The sequence below is a fragment of the Nannobrachium achirus genome (genome assembly GCF_963921795.1).
Source record: "Nannobrachium achirus genome assembly, chromosome: 16".
Classification (NCBI taxonomy): domain Eukaryota; kingdom Metazoa; phylum Chordata; class Actinopteri; order Myctophiformes; family Myctophidae; genus Nannobrachium; species Nannobrachium achirus.
In genome coordinates, this window is record NC_137823.1 from 44427564 (window position 1) to 44443296 (window position 15733).

At 43.3% G+C, this 15733-nt stretch overlaps 1 protein-coding gene across 1 annotated transcript in view; it reads right to left on the bottom strand.

Moving 5' to 3' along the window:
* The window catches only part of syne1a (spectrin repeat containing, nuclear envelope 1a), a gene marked incomplete at its 5' end in the record, with an annotated part of 197608 nt that overhangs the window by 19986 nt on the left and 161889 nt on the right, over positions 1-15733 (bottom strand). The window contains 7 exons of the mRNA XM_080744962.1: positions 690-852; positions 4930-5096; positions 6629-6787; positions 8443-8598; positions 11268-11393; positions 13908-14102; positions 15177-15411. Coding sequence (XP_080601088.1) covers positions 690-852; positions 4930-5096; positions 6629-6787; positions 8443-8598; positions 11268-11393; positions 13908-14102; positions 15177-15411 — 1201 coding nt within the window. The remainder of the gene's footprint in view (positions 1-689; positions 853-4929; positions 5097-6628; positions 6788-8442; positions 8599-11267; positions 11394-13907; positions 14103-15176; positions 15412-15733) is intronic.

Genomic DNA, 15733 nt, shown 5'->3' on the forward strand with positions numbered 1-15733 from the left:
CAGGGATCTCCATATATGGGCATATAGTGGTTCCCATGACATCACAACATACAATCTCTTTTATGCCCATACATGGAGATCCCTGTCTGAACCAGCCACACCACTGTGATGTCACCTGTTTATGCCCATGTATGAAGATCCCTGCTCTGAGTATCTGACATCACTGTGATGTCACCTGTGATGTCACAGTGATGAGTCAGGAGAACCACAGTGTCAGGCGTTACCTGTACGGACGGATACGGACAAGCTGTGCCGGTTCTGACAGTAAACTGCGACCTACGGTCGCAACCAATTTTATCCAATCAGGAGACTAGAACTGATGAAACTAAATTGGTATTGGAACATCATAAAGTTGAAGCTGATACAGTAAATTGGTTCTCTCTACCGTTTGGATAATCATAATGAAAATATATATTCTGTTTATTAAAGAACTGGAAAGACGGAGAGACAATGAGCAATGATTACTTTCAGAATATGGAGGATTAAACGTTTAACACTTTTAATCACTTTTACTGGTGGCTTCATTCTTAATTTTTTGAAGGTTCTAATTGTAAACCCAAATTTGTAAAAGAAAATGTGAGATCAGCTGATGAAAATTGAAATCCACCAGCCTCTGTGTCTGTCATGCCTCCATGACCAGCAGTGTTTTGGTTTTTGGTGTTTTTGGTTTTGGTCCCTCAGTATCGTACCTGCTGCTGGTTGAGTTTCCTCTGGATCTCCTGGTCGTCACAGGTGTCATAGACGATGGGCCGGGACAAGTCTGTCTCGATGTGAGCCAGCCAGGAGCGCAGGCTGCTCATGTTCTTGTCCAGCTGCTGCACAGCCACCAGGGTCTCTCTTAACTTCTTGACCCTGGGAGAGGGAGAGAGAGAGAGACAGAGACACAGTAAGGCAGGGAGTAACGCAGTCATTACACGTACAGCAATAACAGCAGTTCACGCTAAGGCAGAGAGATGTCTTTCCAGTTCTGTTACACCATCCTACAAGAGCAAAACAAACCAAGTATTTCACTAGCCAAACATAGCCAATCACCTCTGGCAAGGTCCTGTTCACTAAAACCACGATCCTTCGATTGGCAATTTCCACTAGTAATGTTTTTTTTTTATTTTTTTTATAAAGTTATTACACACAGAGTGTAACACAGTTGGCTCAGTCAGCATAACAACATGCAATGCAATACACTGACTGTACTTTAGGTACTGTAGGATATCTGGATATCAGATAACGGTGATAATAATGAATCATAAAGCACGATAAACCTTAAAACCTATGTGCTTTAATTCAACACAGAACGGTATCAAAGCACTAATGGGATAATACAATCTCCAATCAACTGTAAAGGACACTGTTCAATTCCATAACATTGTCTTAATGGAAAATGGACAAGAATATGGAGACGCAAACATTGAAAAATGCAATGCAGTAATATGACACTTGAGAGCTTATTGTTTAAGAGCTGGATGGATATTTGGAGGTTTGAGGCGCCATGGATTTATTTAGAAATGGGTTTGGAGGGAGACATTTAGTCTCTAACACACACAACAACTGGGAACAAATTTGGACCTGCAAAGCTCTAATACTGTACTCCTCTAGCAATGCGTCTGCTGTGTTACAACAACTGACAATGTTAAAGCAGCCAAATGTTAACGCCCAACCCCAAAAGAGCAACACAACTCTCAGTCTCACCAGAGGAATTTGTCAAGAATGTAGGCAAGCAATGAAAGCCATTATTTCATTGACACAGACTAATTAAGATGACTTCGGTTTGCTATTGCGGGACACATTTTACAGGTCAGTATGACTTTAGGCCCCCAGTGTTGCTGCAGCTTATGTGCAAACAGCAGCACGCCACTGCTCTGGCTGACGTTGCACAATCCATTGGCGCCATACTGTATCTGTATGAGTTACACACACATTGGACTGTCCATGGAGCTGTCATCGTCAGAATATCTTGCCTGGAAATATGCCAGCCTGCTACTGTACTGTACAAGTTTGTTTACTGTAAAACAATGGTTCTCAAACCTTTTCAGGCCACGACCCCCCAAAATAATTTTGAACTGAGGATCGCAGTTGCGAGGCGTTGAGTTTGTTTACTGTATACGTCGAGTTTGTTTACTGTTGAGTGAGAAAACAATGTTGCACATTACGCTAATCCTCTGCGGATCTCCCCAAATAATCATTGCTGTAGGATACAGTAACTTGCTGACTGGTTCATTGTAGTAAAATTATAACCAATCACAGCAGAAAAAAACATGGCTAAGCTTTCTGCCATTCATTGTGTGGCATTGTGTGGCACATCCCCTAATATAATGCAGGTACAGTACACACCATTTCTCAAAGGCAACAGAAATTGCACAACCATAATACTGAGAATCTAAATAGAGCCACAAAGCTAATATAATTGTCTGACAGGCAGAAACAAATAACAAGAATAAAAGCCTACTACAGTGTGCCCATAGATGAATCAGCTTTCATTCTCTGTGTCCCTCCGGTATGAATTTTAACTAACTTTACACAACATGCTGATTCTGATTCATCCAAGTGAATTCAATTGCTTTCACGTTACTTCACAAAGCAAACCGATTTGGCAAACACAACAGCTCAGCTACTGTCTTCAAAAACAACAATTCAGAAGCATATAAAGTTCTAAGATTGTCCTGCCTGTTGACATCGCAGTCACATTCCGGCAGATCTGAGTCGTCGACTGGACATCCTGCCGTATTATCCATGCCTAAGTCCAAAACCATGGGGGAGGATTCCCAAGTTCCCAAAGTCAAAGCTAACAACAGAGGAGCTATATCCAAGCTCCCTTCTCTTCTGCCCAAGCCTTGCAAATGGGACTTTCTCTGTCCCTCGGCTGGGGGGGTGGGGGGGTTCGCAAGTGTGCACAAGTGTGACTTATCAACTCCTGCCCTCTAAAAAAATTAAAGAGAAACAGTTGTGTGTGTATGTGTGTGTGTGTGAGGAGGGGGGGAGTGCCTGAGAGTGACAAGTGCTGCTGTTTCTAAAATAAGACTTACAGTCAGAGGCATGTGCCACAGAGGTGGCCCACGGCTGGAATGTCATACAGCAAATGTGCGCAAGTATATAGCGAGTTTGAACTGCAGCCAGGACTTCCAAGTTCCATGCATGCAAATGACGGCAGCGGAGTGCAAAGTGAGCAGGAACGCATTCCAAGAAAATGTTCTAAATGCTAACGGAATAAAAACTCTCCACTTATCCGTCAGATAAAGAGAGAAAAAATGTATAAAACAACCACAGGGATTAAAAGGATGTCCCTGAATTGAAAAAGTTCGAAGTGCTGTCCGTTTGACGAAGCGACACACTGACTTGTCTGGTTGTTTTTGTTGAAGTCAAAAAAATCATGCAGCTGTCTCCATGAGGTCATTCACTGTCCTCCTCCCTCTTCCGCTCCCTAACAATCCCTCTCCTTCTCTACGCCTCCTCCTTCCATGCTCTGAGCTCAACAGCCGGAGATGAAGAGAGTCAGGGTCAGGGTCAGGGTCAGGGTTAGGGTTAGGGTCACGGTGATGGGCAGTAGCTAGCTACAAGTAGCTAAGCTACATAGCTTAACTACATTTCTAAGTAGCGTAATGGAAATTTGCTACATTTCTCTGGGGATAGCTTGTAGTGTAGTTTAGCTATATTTAATCAGAGTAGTAATGTAGCTTACAACGTTTTCCAAATAGCTTGCCCATCACATTTGGGAAAAATAATTCAATAAGTCAATTGCAATTTTCTCTCAGAAAGCCTGGTGGGCGAGGTTAATTGCAATAGTGTCCCCAATAGTGAGGGGACATTCATGATGTCTGACCCTCCCTCCCCAGGGGGATCCCCAGATGACAGTAAAGTGACAATTTAAGGACTTAAGACATTTTAATTAAAAAACAAAAAACGTGGCTAGCTACTTGTAGCTTGTAGCTTAGGTAACTACATTTTCCAAGTAGCTTGCCCATCACTGTCTGTCACTTTATACTTCAAATAAATGGAAAGTCAATGACGAGTAACAGGGTAGCGTGTACAAAGACATGGGGCTGGTCCTCTACAACTTTTTGTCTTCTTTTACTACTGGATGGACGCCCCGCTGATGCTATAACTGCGACCTCAGGAAATGCCTCAGCGGCATTGTGGGAATAATGAATTTACCATGTGTGTTTGAAGATCAGATGGGAAACTATGGCAACAAACAGTCATGGCCCTCCATGGTAACAATTCAGAACCCTCCACTAGGAGGAGTGATGCACTGTGAGATGTGTGAGAGGATGGAATCCTGCCTTTGTAAAGGATTGCACATTCCATGTGACATTATTTTCTCTGCACATTCTCACACATTCACACTGACAGAAACGAGGTCACACTGTTTACAATGGTTCGTTTCTCACTTTTCAAAAGTCAACAACGTATGTGGGCTCTAACTAGAGGGGAATGGGAAGGGGTAAAACCACTCACCAGGGAGGGAAATAAAATGTATGAATTGGAGCGCATGTTGTTAAGCATTTCATGTACATGCACATTGTATTCACCAAAAAACAACATTAAAAAATTGCTCACAAATAAAGTAAATAAGCAGTCCTCGTTGACAATGATAACCTTGATCAAAGACACCAATAAAAAGACAAGGTTGTAAAATATTTCTGCTACCTTAAAAAAAAGAAGAAAAAAAAGTTTCACCATCAAACTACAACAGTCCATCAGCAATACATCTATTTGGCCATTGATTGATTGATTGATCCTATAACCTCTATCTTTATATACTGCCTTGTACAAAAAGTAGCTGATCTAAAAGCTTAAAACACGATGCGTTGTGAGCTTGTAGAACTGCTATTTCTGAACAACCTTTTATATTTCCACCTACGGTAACCTTGCATTACAATACTGTCCCTCCAGAAGGGAGAAGGAAGACCGGGTCCTGCATGTTCCACAACCCACCTGGCAGCGATGAGGTCCAGTAGATGTTGCCAGCGCTCGCCGACCTTGCTGAGTTTGTGCTGGATCTCGGCAGCCTTGCTGTCGTGGCTGGCCCTGGCTAAGCGATCTCCCATCACCTGCAGCTGCTGCTTGTTCTCCTGGGCTACACTGATTTCCTCCTGGTAGTCCTGGGATGGATGCACGCGCGCACACGCACAAATAAAATAGCATTAAAATGCATAGATAACTAAACACAGCCCTGGCTAAGGCAATGAGTCAAATTAGGCTACAGCCTCAGCTGAGTCAGACACCACAGAAATGTGGACCCCATAGTGACAAGTACTGTACGTGTGCGGGTGTGTATATGCCCTGCACGCTGTCAAATCCTGAGTGTAAAGCTACCCGCTATAACCCTCCTGTTCTACCCCAGATTCAAACCTGCTTCTCCTGCACAAGAGCTGAAAATGTGTAGCACTTGTCAACCAGTCGTGTCAAACCAGACACAGGATCTAAATGTCTCAGTAGAAGAGCAAGGAGACCAAATACAACCACCCCTATTGTAGACGTTATATTGTATTATTACACAGCTTGGTTGAATGCTTGATTCTGATTGAATTCAGTGTGTTATTTTTGGATACCACTGACCACTGCACTGGTTGATTTTGTGCATGTATCCAACATGGCAGCCATGTAAACAAACGCACAATGTCAATGACAGCTAAACATTGCTCTCAAGAATGTTTTTGAAAACATTTGAAGTGAGAAATAGACAATAAAGTGACCGGAAATTGATTCCATTTGTTGATGTGACCGGAAATTGATTCTATTTGATCAACATTTCCTGTTGTTTTCCGATGTGACACGTTGCACTGGACGGATGTACTGTATGCCCGGACGTAGCTGGCATACATTAATGGAATACTTTCATTACCATAAGCAATGGAATACTTTATTTAGTTGTTACTTTTGGGTCAATGTAATAACTCATTTTGTGCTCCTGAAATTAACGTATTAAAATGTCCAGCGTGCCTCTCGCTTTCTCCATAAGCGGCCAGTCTCTTATTTTGAAGGCCAGAAGTCGATTGCGTAAACACTTCCGGTTTGACGTCATCACGTCATTCACCCGAATCGCTCGTCGTCAACATGCCGTTGTGTAATGGCGGATCGTTGCTTTTCAACATGTGTTTTATTAGCGAGAATCTACTGCCATCCTCCCCTTTGAAAGTGTTGTTTGGAGATAATGGACATTAAAGATGAGATTCCCCGTCTGCCTCAATGTTATGGGATTACTATTTTGTGCACGTGGATCCGTGATGATGATGAATCGGCGAGGGCGATTGTGCCAGGACCTTCCGCGCAGCTACAGGGTAGGAGAACCGCCGTTACAGTAATAGAGTACTTTTCACGAGTATACTTGGGATCGGCACCATATGATACTCGAGTATTTTTCACGAGTATTCTCGGGATTGGCTACAAATGAGTTAATTAATGTATTAAGTAGCCGTGTAATAAGTGGGATAAATGATGGCAAGCTGTTATTGTTTAGAACTAAACACAGACTATTAAATCATACTGTACTCTAACATACAGATTTGACAAAATAACATTGTAATCACAAAAAAAGTGATATAGCACAGCTTTAAAGTAAAATACAAATACATTGAGACAGTGGATTGGCAGTGTACATCGAATTAAGCGCTACATAAAAGTTGTAAATTACCTTGCGCAGCTTCTCGATCATCTCCTCGATGCTGATGTCTCCATTCTGGGACACCTTGCTCTCCATCTGCGTGAGCCACTCACACAGCTCCTTGTTCTTCTCGTTGAACACCGCCCACTCATTCAGCTTCTCACTCACCTGCTGCCTGCGCAGGGACAGCTGGACGCAACACACAGAGGAGAATTATTCATTATTAATTATATATTATTAGGGCTGTCACAATTATGACATTTTACTTGACCATTAATTGTCACTCAAATAATTAAACGATTAAATTGTTTTTCTTTTTGTCGAACATTGGAACATTATGAATAGAAATAAAAGGTGTTTGGCTTTGAGGCTTCATAAACTAAAGTTGCACAGGGCAGATATGCAAATATTATTATAGATCTGCTGTTTTCACAATTCTTTTTTGAATGTTTCAAAATTATGATCATTTTTCAACATGGAAATGATTATGTAAAAATAATTGCGATTCTCTCAAATAATTGTGAGAGGCCTACAGATATTTTGTAATCAATTTGAAATGAAAGAAAGTAATGAATAAAGAAAGAAAGAATGGGATTCGTAGTAAGAGAGGAGTATTAGGCTGAGAGGGACACAAGAAATCGAGTGATGGAATACAGCAGTTTAGTACCAGGTGGAAAAACATTGGAGGGAAAGAAAAGAAAGAGAAACACAAATATAATGGGAAAAAGAATAATAATATTAAAATAAAAAGGAAAATCTTTATGTTTCTTTTATGATTTTCTGAAAAGCACTTTTTTAATGTATTGAATCCTGTACATTTTATGTGCTCAATAAATATATATATTCTATAAATACACACGTAGGCCTATAGGACTATAATACTATATAATTATCATCATTATATATACAAAGCAATTATAAAACATTACAAAATATTGTGAATGAAAATCGATAGCAGTCTAATCTCTCAAGAACAGATTCTGAGCTCCACGATGATGAAAAACAAACAAAAAATACATAATACTTAAACCAAACATATATGCGAAGATAAGATGCCAGATACATGATCTCCTATCATGTCAAAATACACCACAGCTGTGGACACCGTCTGTCCCCAATAAGGACAGGCACGGTCTGTTACCCAGTCACCGCTGTTTGACACTGATAAATAGCATCTGTGTTTATTTTATAGCACGCTGTCGCTGCCTCAGCGGAATGTCTTATTATGCCCAAGGTGCAGGGTAGTTGCTACAAGCACTTTGTATAAGAGATAATAATGCAGAGACACTCTCCAGACACGGGTGGGTAATAAAACAAGAACAGAATCTGAGTTATGCATCCTGCAAAAGTACTATCCAAACTTGAAAAAGTTTATAGTTATCCAAAAAGCTGTATGTTCCTATAAGGGACAAATATTAAGCCATTTAGGCCTGAACGCAAATCTGTGTCACTTTAGATTTGAACAACTTTAACCATTATTTTATGCTTTAAGTATTAAAAAAATAGCAGATATACAAGCTCACAGCGCTTGTAGATGTGTGCAAGTCTTTGAAGTCTTTTGACCCGATTCCATAAATGTCTTCTAAATCCTTCTTCTAAATCAGTGGTTCTCAAACTTTTTCACGTCAATGACCCCCAACATTATATTTGGCCACGGACCCCCATCTCAAAATATGTTTTTCCAGGAGCAAATATTTGGTTACAAATGTTTGCTTTTAAAAATATATATTCAAAGACTTGCAAAAAAAATTGTGTGTGTGTGTGTGTGTGTGTGTGTGTGTGTGTGTGTGTGTGTGTGTGTGTGTGTGTGTGTGTGTGTGTGTGTGTGTGTGTGCGTCATCTACCTGGTGGCAGATCTCTTCCCACTGACGCTGTAGGAGGCGGAGTCGCTCCTGGAGGACGGTGAGGTCATCTGCACTGACCACGCCCCCTAAAGAGTCCCTCAGCAGGAACAAGGAAGTGATGTCAGAGGTCCAGCCCTCCACGCTGCTCTCTAACTCCTGCAACGCATGACAGTAAACAAATACCATTATGTCGGGTGCAGATAAGAATCCATGTCCTTAAAGGTAGGGCAAGTGTTTCATTTCATTCAAATAACAACAAAATGGGTCTATGTTCTGATAGTACTAGTTAGTTACTATTGTGTTTGGTCCATATAGGTGAATTGTGATACCCTGTGAGGAGAAAAGAGCAGTTTCAGTTTTCCCTGTAGGTGACGGCCTTCCTCCAATCAGGATAGAGTGGGGGCCTTCCTCCAATCATGATCGAATGGGGGCGGGCCTTGGTGTGCGTAAGGCCCGCCGTCGCCTACAGGGAAAACTGAAACTGCTTTTTTCTCCTCACATGGGATAGGGCGAAAGTCCTTATATGGACCAAACACTCTATATTAACTAGTACTATCAGAACATAAACCCATTTTGTTATTATTTGAATTAAATGAAATCACTTATTCTACCTTTAAACGTGCGCGCAAGAAAACACACACACACACACACACACACACACACACACACACACACACACACACACACACACACACACACACACACACACAGAGAGAGAGAGTTTTCTTAACCTAAACATTACAAGCCAAGTAGAGCAATCAAACATTCGGAAATCCTACAAATTAACTCATTGAGTGCCTATCCCGAATTAGTTCGGGATATATTATCGCATCCCAGAGTGCCTATCCCGAACTAGTTCGGGATATAAAAAAAAAAAAAAAAAAAAAATTGAAAAAAAATTTTTTTTAATTTTTTTTTTGGACCCCATCAAATCTAGTGAACATGATTTCAATCGCGATTTTGCATGTTCCACCCCCATACAACCCCATCTAACATACAGGGCAGCCATGTTTGTTTACATAACATGTAAAACATAATGGCGATTATCTCAAGAATGCCTGAACGGATTTCCAATCGGATTTTTTTGTTTGAAAGCTGTGAACAAACTGCACAAATCCACTCGATTTTTTATAGCTCATTCTTCTCTGTTTTTTTCCCATGCATGAGGTGTGCAAGGTTTAATCATGGCTAAGTTGACGAAAATAAGGCTTCTAAAATGCTTGGTAGCCAATAGCTAACTTCAAGCTAACTTCATCCTCTTGCTGTACATGCACAAAGGAAAGTGTTCAGGCAAGTCATGGCTGCAGGGCTTCTGCATATACCAGCATATCTCTATGGGATTTTCTATGGCCACTGGGCGCCCTCTAGTGGTGAAAGGGGTGGCACTAAATGAGTTAACAGTGAGACAAATGAGTAGAATGTGCAATGCCACAATACTAGAATAAATAATAATGAACATAAAGCCTGTATAAAAACATTACATTCCAGACAAAACATGCCACTAAAGATGCATTGCAAACACAGCTTGCCACAGTCAAGCTGCATGTCTTCTCTCCGTACACTGTGTAGAATGATCTGTTACAAATGCTTGTCTTCAAGGTTGAAATCAGGACAATGGAACAGAAAGAAAAGCTAACCTCACATGTCCTCCGGCATTGTGAGGGCTGTGCTGTAGCCCAATGTCTTGACGTCCACCCGCCATCTCTCATTCACACAATACGCACGTAATACGCGTAAATGCAGACACACACACATGCTCCCTGGTGCCATACAAATGATAATACAGAGCCTCTCCACTCTCCCTCTCTCTCTCTCTCTCTCTCCTTAGCTCTAACTCTCCCCACCCCCTCTCCCATCAGCTGATGCTGTGCAACGGGCAGAGGCAAACTGTTATTATGCAGCGGTTCTCCCAGCTCTTCTCCCCAAGGAGCTGACGACATGTCATGCATGAAACATGACTACACAGCTACACGCTGCCTGTAGTGTACGGGAGGAGGGGCCAAACCCAGCTCCATCACAGCATCGACACCCACACGCACAATTAAGTGATGACTACACGCAAATACAAACGTGTGGTATTCCGGTGTCTTGTTCAGGTACACACACAAACAGACACGGGCACATTATGTGCTGCTTAATGCTGCTAGGTAATGTTACACTAAAGCTATCAAAATGGATAGGCCTGTACACAGATAACAATGTGTTATGGATGTTTACACAGCACCAATGACCTGAAAATCCAACAAACAAGGTCATTGAGACAGAGGCAGACAGATGAACAGGAGGTTGGCCGGCTGGGATGTGCAAAAGCAACACTGTAGTCAGATTAAGTGTGTGTGTGTGTGTGTGTGTGTGTGTGTGTGTGTGTGTGTGTGTGTGTGTGTGTGTGTGTGTGTGTGTGTGTGTGTGTGTGTGTGCGTGTGCGTGTAAAAGTACAATTAAAGAGTGAGGATTTGTCTGTGTACGTTTTTAGGACAGACAGAGTCAGTGAGAGAAAGATAATGCAGTGCGAGATGAAAGGGTCATTGAGTTTGTGTGGGTTTGTTGGGTGTGTGTGCGTAATCTCTCAAGATTCAGAGCTCCGCAACTGAATCTGTCAGCAGCTCCAGTTAAAACGTGTAGTTAGGAATGTTAGCAATGTAAACAAAGACACATGGACAGGAAGTGGAGGGCTGAGGGGCGGACCAAACGGGCTAACATCCTGTCATCCACATTCCATTGAGCGCAAAGGAAAACAACAGCAGAGGGTGCTGTTTTTCTTTTGTTGCCGATGGGTTCCCAGATTGGTGTGTGTACTGTGTAATGCCATTGCATTCTCTTCTCACCTTGCAGCGGACCTGCTCAGAGTGCAGCTCCTCATGGTGGTCAGGCAGCGGCGCCGACAGCTTCTTCTTAAAGGCCCTCAGCTTCTCCAATGATGCATCGATGCCCTTCTCACAGCGCTCCCAATCCTAGACACACGCACACGCAGAAACACACACAATTAGAACATACATCATCACAGCATCTCTAGCTCTGCCTCTGTGCTCTTTCTCTATCTCATACACACATAAAAAATAGTACACTGTAGACCAGTGGTTCTCAATCTCAAACTTTGAAATTTGAAGGTCTCCCCTTAACTTTGACAGTGTACAAATCCATTTGTACACTATCAAAGTTACAGACTTGTAAAGGTCAATTTAGACCCCCATATAGGAACCTAGAGAGACCCTGAAATCCACTTAGAGAACCACCACTGTAGACACACCTACTGTGTACTGTACTGTGCATCTATTAATCGCTGAGGCAGCTATAAATTCTCCCTGCAGTTACAGCAACAGCTAGCTTCAAAGTAGTACTAGTACAACTGCACACATAACACATCTACATGTACTGTACACATACAGCTAAGATAACAGTAGAATAATCCAGGCTCTATTCTCCTATAGTAGCCAGCTCCGTTTTAAGACTGATTTATACATGCATGCCTATGTCGCAAATTGAAATTGTGTCGCGCTGCGTCACACTGTGAGCTTCTGGATACCCATGCGCAAGCTACAGTACTACAACTCAGGCTTTAAACCTCCCTAGCAACAGCATGGGACCCAGTGACACAGCACAAATCCACCAGCCAGAGAAGAGAATTAACGCAACCTCAACAACAGAGGGAGTTTCAGCTCCAGAGAGGTCATAGATTACAGCTATTTTGAGAGTGCAGCACAAGCAGTACAATTCGAGGCGAAGCGAGGTATTTTTTCAGAGAGAAAATACAGCGTAGCATACCTGTAACAACACATGTAAAGGATGCCCAGGGCAGGAACAGCATTAGTCAGTAGTCTATGAACTAAGCAAGGAGGACAGGAAGGTAAAAGGTAGAAAAGAACGTGAAAAAGAGAAAGATGGAGCAAGAGAGAAGAGCGGACACAGAGTGGACAGAGGGAAAAGAAAGAGATCCTCTCTCCTAAAAAACGCTAAGCCACGGATGATCATTTTGAACTGCGTCACACAGTGCTTTTCAAAAGGACTCTCAGCCTGTAAGATCCACCTCACTGTGCCCTTGTCGTTATGCTTCGCTGCACAGTGCCTGCAGCTTGTAATGTGTGTGCACACTCTGCACACTAATGCACCATGTGTATGCCAGTCACCAAAACTGTCACAGGGCGGGCGGGCACACGCACACGCACACGCACACGCACACACACACACACACACTCTTCTGTGTGCGAGTGTGTTCAAGTGTTCAAGAGCAATTCATCAGAGAGTGAAGAGTGTGCACTTATCGCGCACTCCATCTTCCTCCACTCCAACAATTCATAATTCATGTGATAACTTGGGTTCTACAGTCCTATATGCGGAACGAGGAGGGCTCATTAGGGTGCACATTGGCCCCCTTCACATTACTTTTATAGTGCTGCAGCACATCACAGTGCAGACACTGTGATGTGCTGCAGAGCCATTAGATCAGGAGTCTTCAACGTTTTCAGGCCAAGGACCCCTTAGTTGAGAGAGAGATGAAGCAGAACCCCCACAACCCAAAGATACCATTTCATCGTTTGACAGCACAATCATCGGTGTATTTTGGGTTAATCTAAATGTGCGTTTCCAGATATTTAACCACTTGAAACGTCAATACTTAATAAACTTGACCTTTGACTCTGTACTTAGTGTGCTCTTTTCCCCCCTCTACACCAAAACTATTTGCCAAATAGCCGATCTACAAGCTCTGTGAGCTTGTAGATCTGATATTTTCGGCTAAAGTTCCCCGAATATGGACGCTCGGGTTCAAATGGTTAATATAGAAAAGGACAAAGATTTGGAGGACCCCCTGTAGTAACTCTGAGGACCCCCTAGGGGTCCCGGAACCCCTGTTGAAGACCCTGAATTAGATTCTGATGAGGCAAGGTTCCAAAGTCCATAGGAACGTATGTATGGCCTGATGACTGATACCTTCTTGTAAATGTAAACCAATAGCCTACCAAAGCACACATGGTAGTTGAACATTCTACAATATACAAAGTGGATGAATATAATTATACCATCTACAACTTGATTACTTTTTTTTATTATCCCATTTTCCTTTAACCCATTTTTCACCCAGTGCCAATTGCCTAAGCTGTAATCCTGGGCACTACTCTCCCTCTGCCAAACTGGGGAGAGCTCTGAACCTAGCTCATGCTTCCTTCAATGCATGAGGAGTGAGCAAGCCGCTTCTTATCACCTGACAGACGGGGGGTTTCCCCGGTAGGACCTAGAGCTTGGAAGGAACACATTATTCTGAACAGTTCCTTTCCCCTCCTTCAGGCGCCCCTGCTGACCAGGAGAAGGCAGTATAGAGACCAGGATTACAGCATGTTTTTTTTTGTGAGGGTACCTACCCTAGGGGACACGGGGAGAACAAAGAGAGGCCCTTTCGCCAACCCCACCTAGGGTATGGGCACTGATGACGCGGAGGAGAGAACACGTCGTTTTAACTTGTTTTAGCGTACCTTGAGCAGGCCGAGCAGCTCCCTCCTCTGCTGGTCCAGGCGGTGGTGTGCGTGTCTCCACCTCTCCTGCATGTCCATCAGCTCCGTCTGCAGTGCAGACTCCGCCCTGGCGTCGGCCGTCAGCAGCAGGCTCCGGCCGGCCTCCACCGCCAGGATGTAGCCTCCCTGCTGCCTCTGGAGCACACGCTCCCTCAGCTGGAGGAGAAGAGACAGGGAGTTGGGGCACAGCAGGGGAAAGCTCTTACCTAAGGGAGTCTAAGGTTGGGGATGGGATGAGGGTTTGTGTAAGCAGGGGAGTGGATTAGTGTTTTAGTAGCCTCGCATCACCAGACTTTCCACCTCTGACTGAGGTAAACCTGGTATTTGTTCTAAATGTGATCTGGTCTAGGCGTGGCCTAAACCGGGAAGAAGACCAGAAAGATAAAAAGAGAAACGTTTTGGATTCTGGTTCCAGTTTGGAGATTCCGGCAAACATGTAGTCCGCCTGATGAGTGATGACTACAACATGACGCAGGTTCTTTCCACTCCCGACCGGATCTGAAACCCGAAAATGCTACTGATCCGCGGCTAGTATTTTAGTAAGGTTATTTCAACGGCGGTTAAGCAGGGGTTGAAATTTACTAGAGAGGAGCGTTCTTTGTGGTAGGATTTCAGCGTTTGTGAAACGTATACTGGGTTAAAGGGGTTTAAAGTCTCATACAAAATTACGTAAAAAAGAGCCATTGTAAGCAAATCATTGGTGTTGAAGCAACATCGGATTAGTGATGTAGCACATTCCTGCTGAATGAAAATAGCACAGCGGTGCCCAACTGTACAAGCCTGCCGCACACACCTGAACCCCATTCGGAAAGTGAGAAAAACTGTTATCAGAGGAGAGTTTGTTTGAGATAAATGTGTGGGAGTGTGACATTATCAAAGAGAGAGAGGGCCTTCACAACACTGCACTGTGGAGATGAAGTATCCAGTTTTCAGAACTTTTACAGCAAATATAATACTTTTACTCCTCTACAATTATTTGCAAACTACTAGCTACTTTGTAGATTTTGACGAAATGCAACGCATTGTGAGCTTGTAGATCTGCCATTTTCAAATTTCAGATTTGTATACATTATATACATTTGAAAACTTGAAATGGGACATTCTGCATAACAAGTGTTGATACCAATACTTTTGTACTTTTACTCATAACAGAGTACACTTCTACACGGCAGTATGGATACTTTTACTCAAGCAAATACCGTGAATACTTTCTCCCACCACTGTCCGTACCTGGATCTGGTCCAGCATGGTCCTGGCCTGCTGCAGGGCCACCGGCTCTCCCGGCCGGTGCACGTCCGGGTCACGCGTCACCTCCTGCAGCCAGCGCCGCAGCTTGTCCGCCATCTCCTTGTACTTCTGCCACTGGCGCGCCAGGCTGTCGATGATGCCCCGCCGCTGCTGGGCCCTCCTCACCACACACTGCCACTGGTTGCTCAGCAAGGCCAGCTTCAGGCTGAAGTCATCTCTGTGCAATGAGAAATGTGGCGGCAAAGTCAGGGTTGGGAGATTCGTTCGTTGGTCTATCGCTATGCCGACAATCGAAAAAGGACTTGGGGAAGTGGCACGTACACGCACAAAAGTGCAAGTGAATTATAAGTGCTTTGTCAGCTAACCTTACAGAGGTTAGCTGAAAAAGCACTCGTCATTCAGTTACCGGTAACCTAATTGTCTGTGGAGAAGATCTGATCTGAAGTTTTATGAAGCAGGCCTACACTGTTTGCCAGTGACTTTGAACGATGCACATGAATGATGACCCTCATCAGTGGTGTTTCCATAAAGACACACTG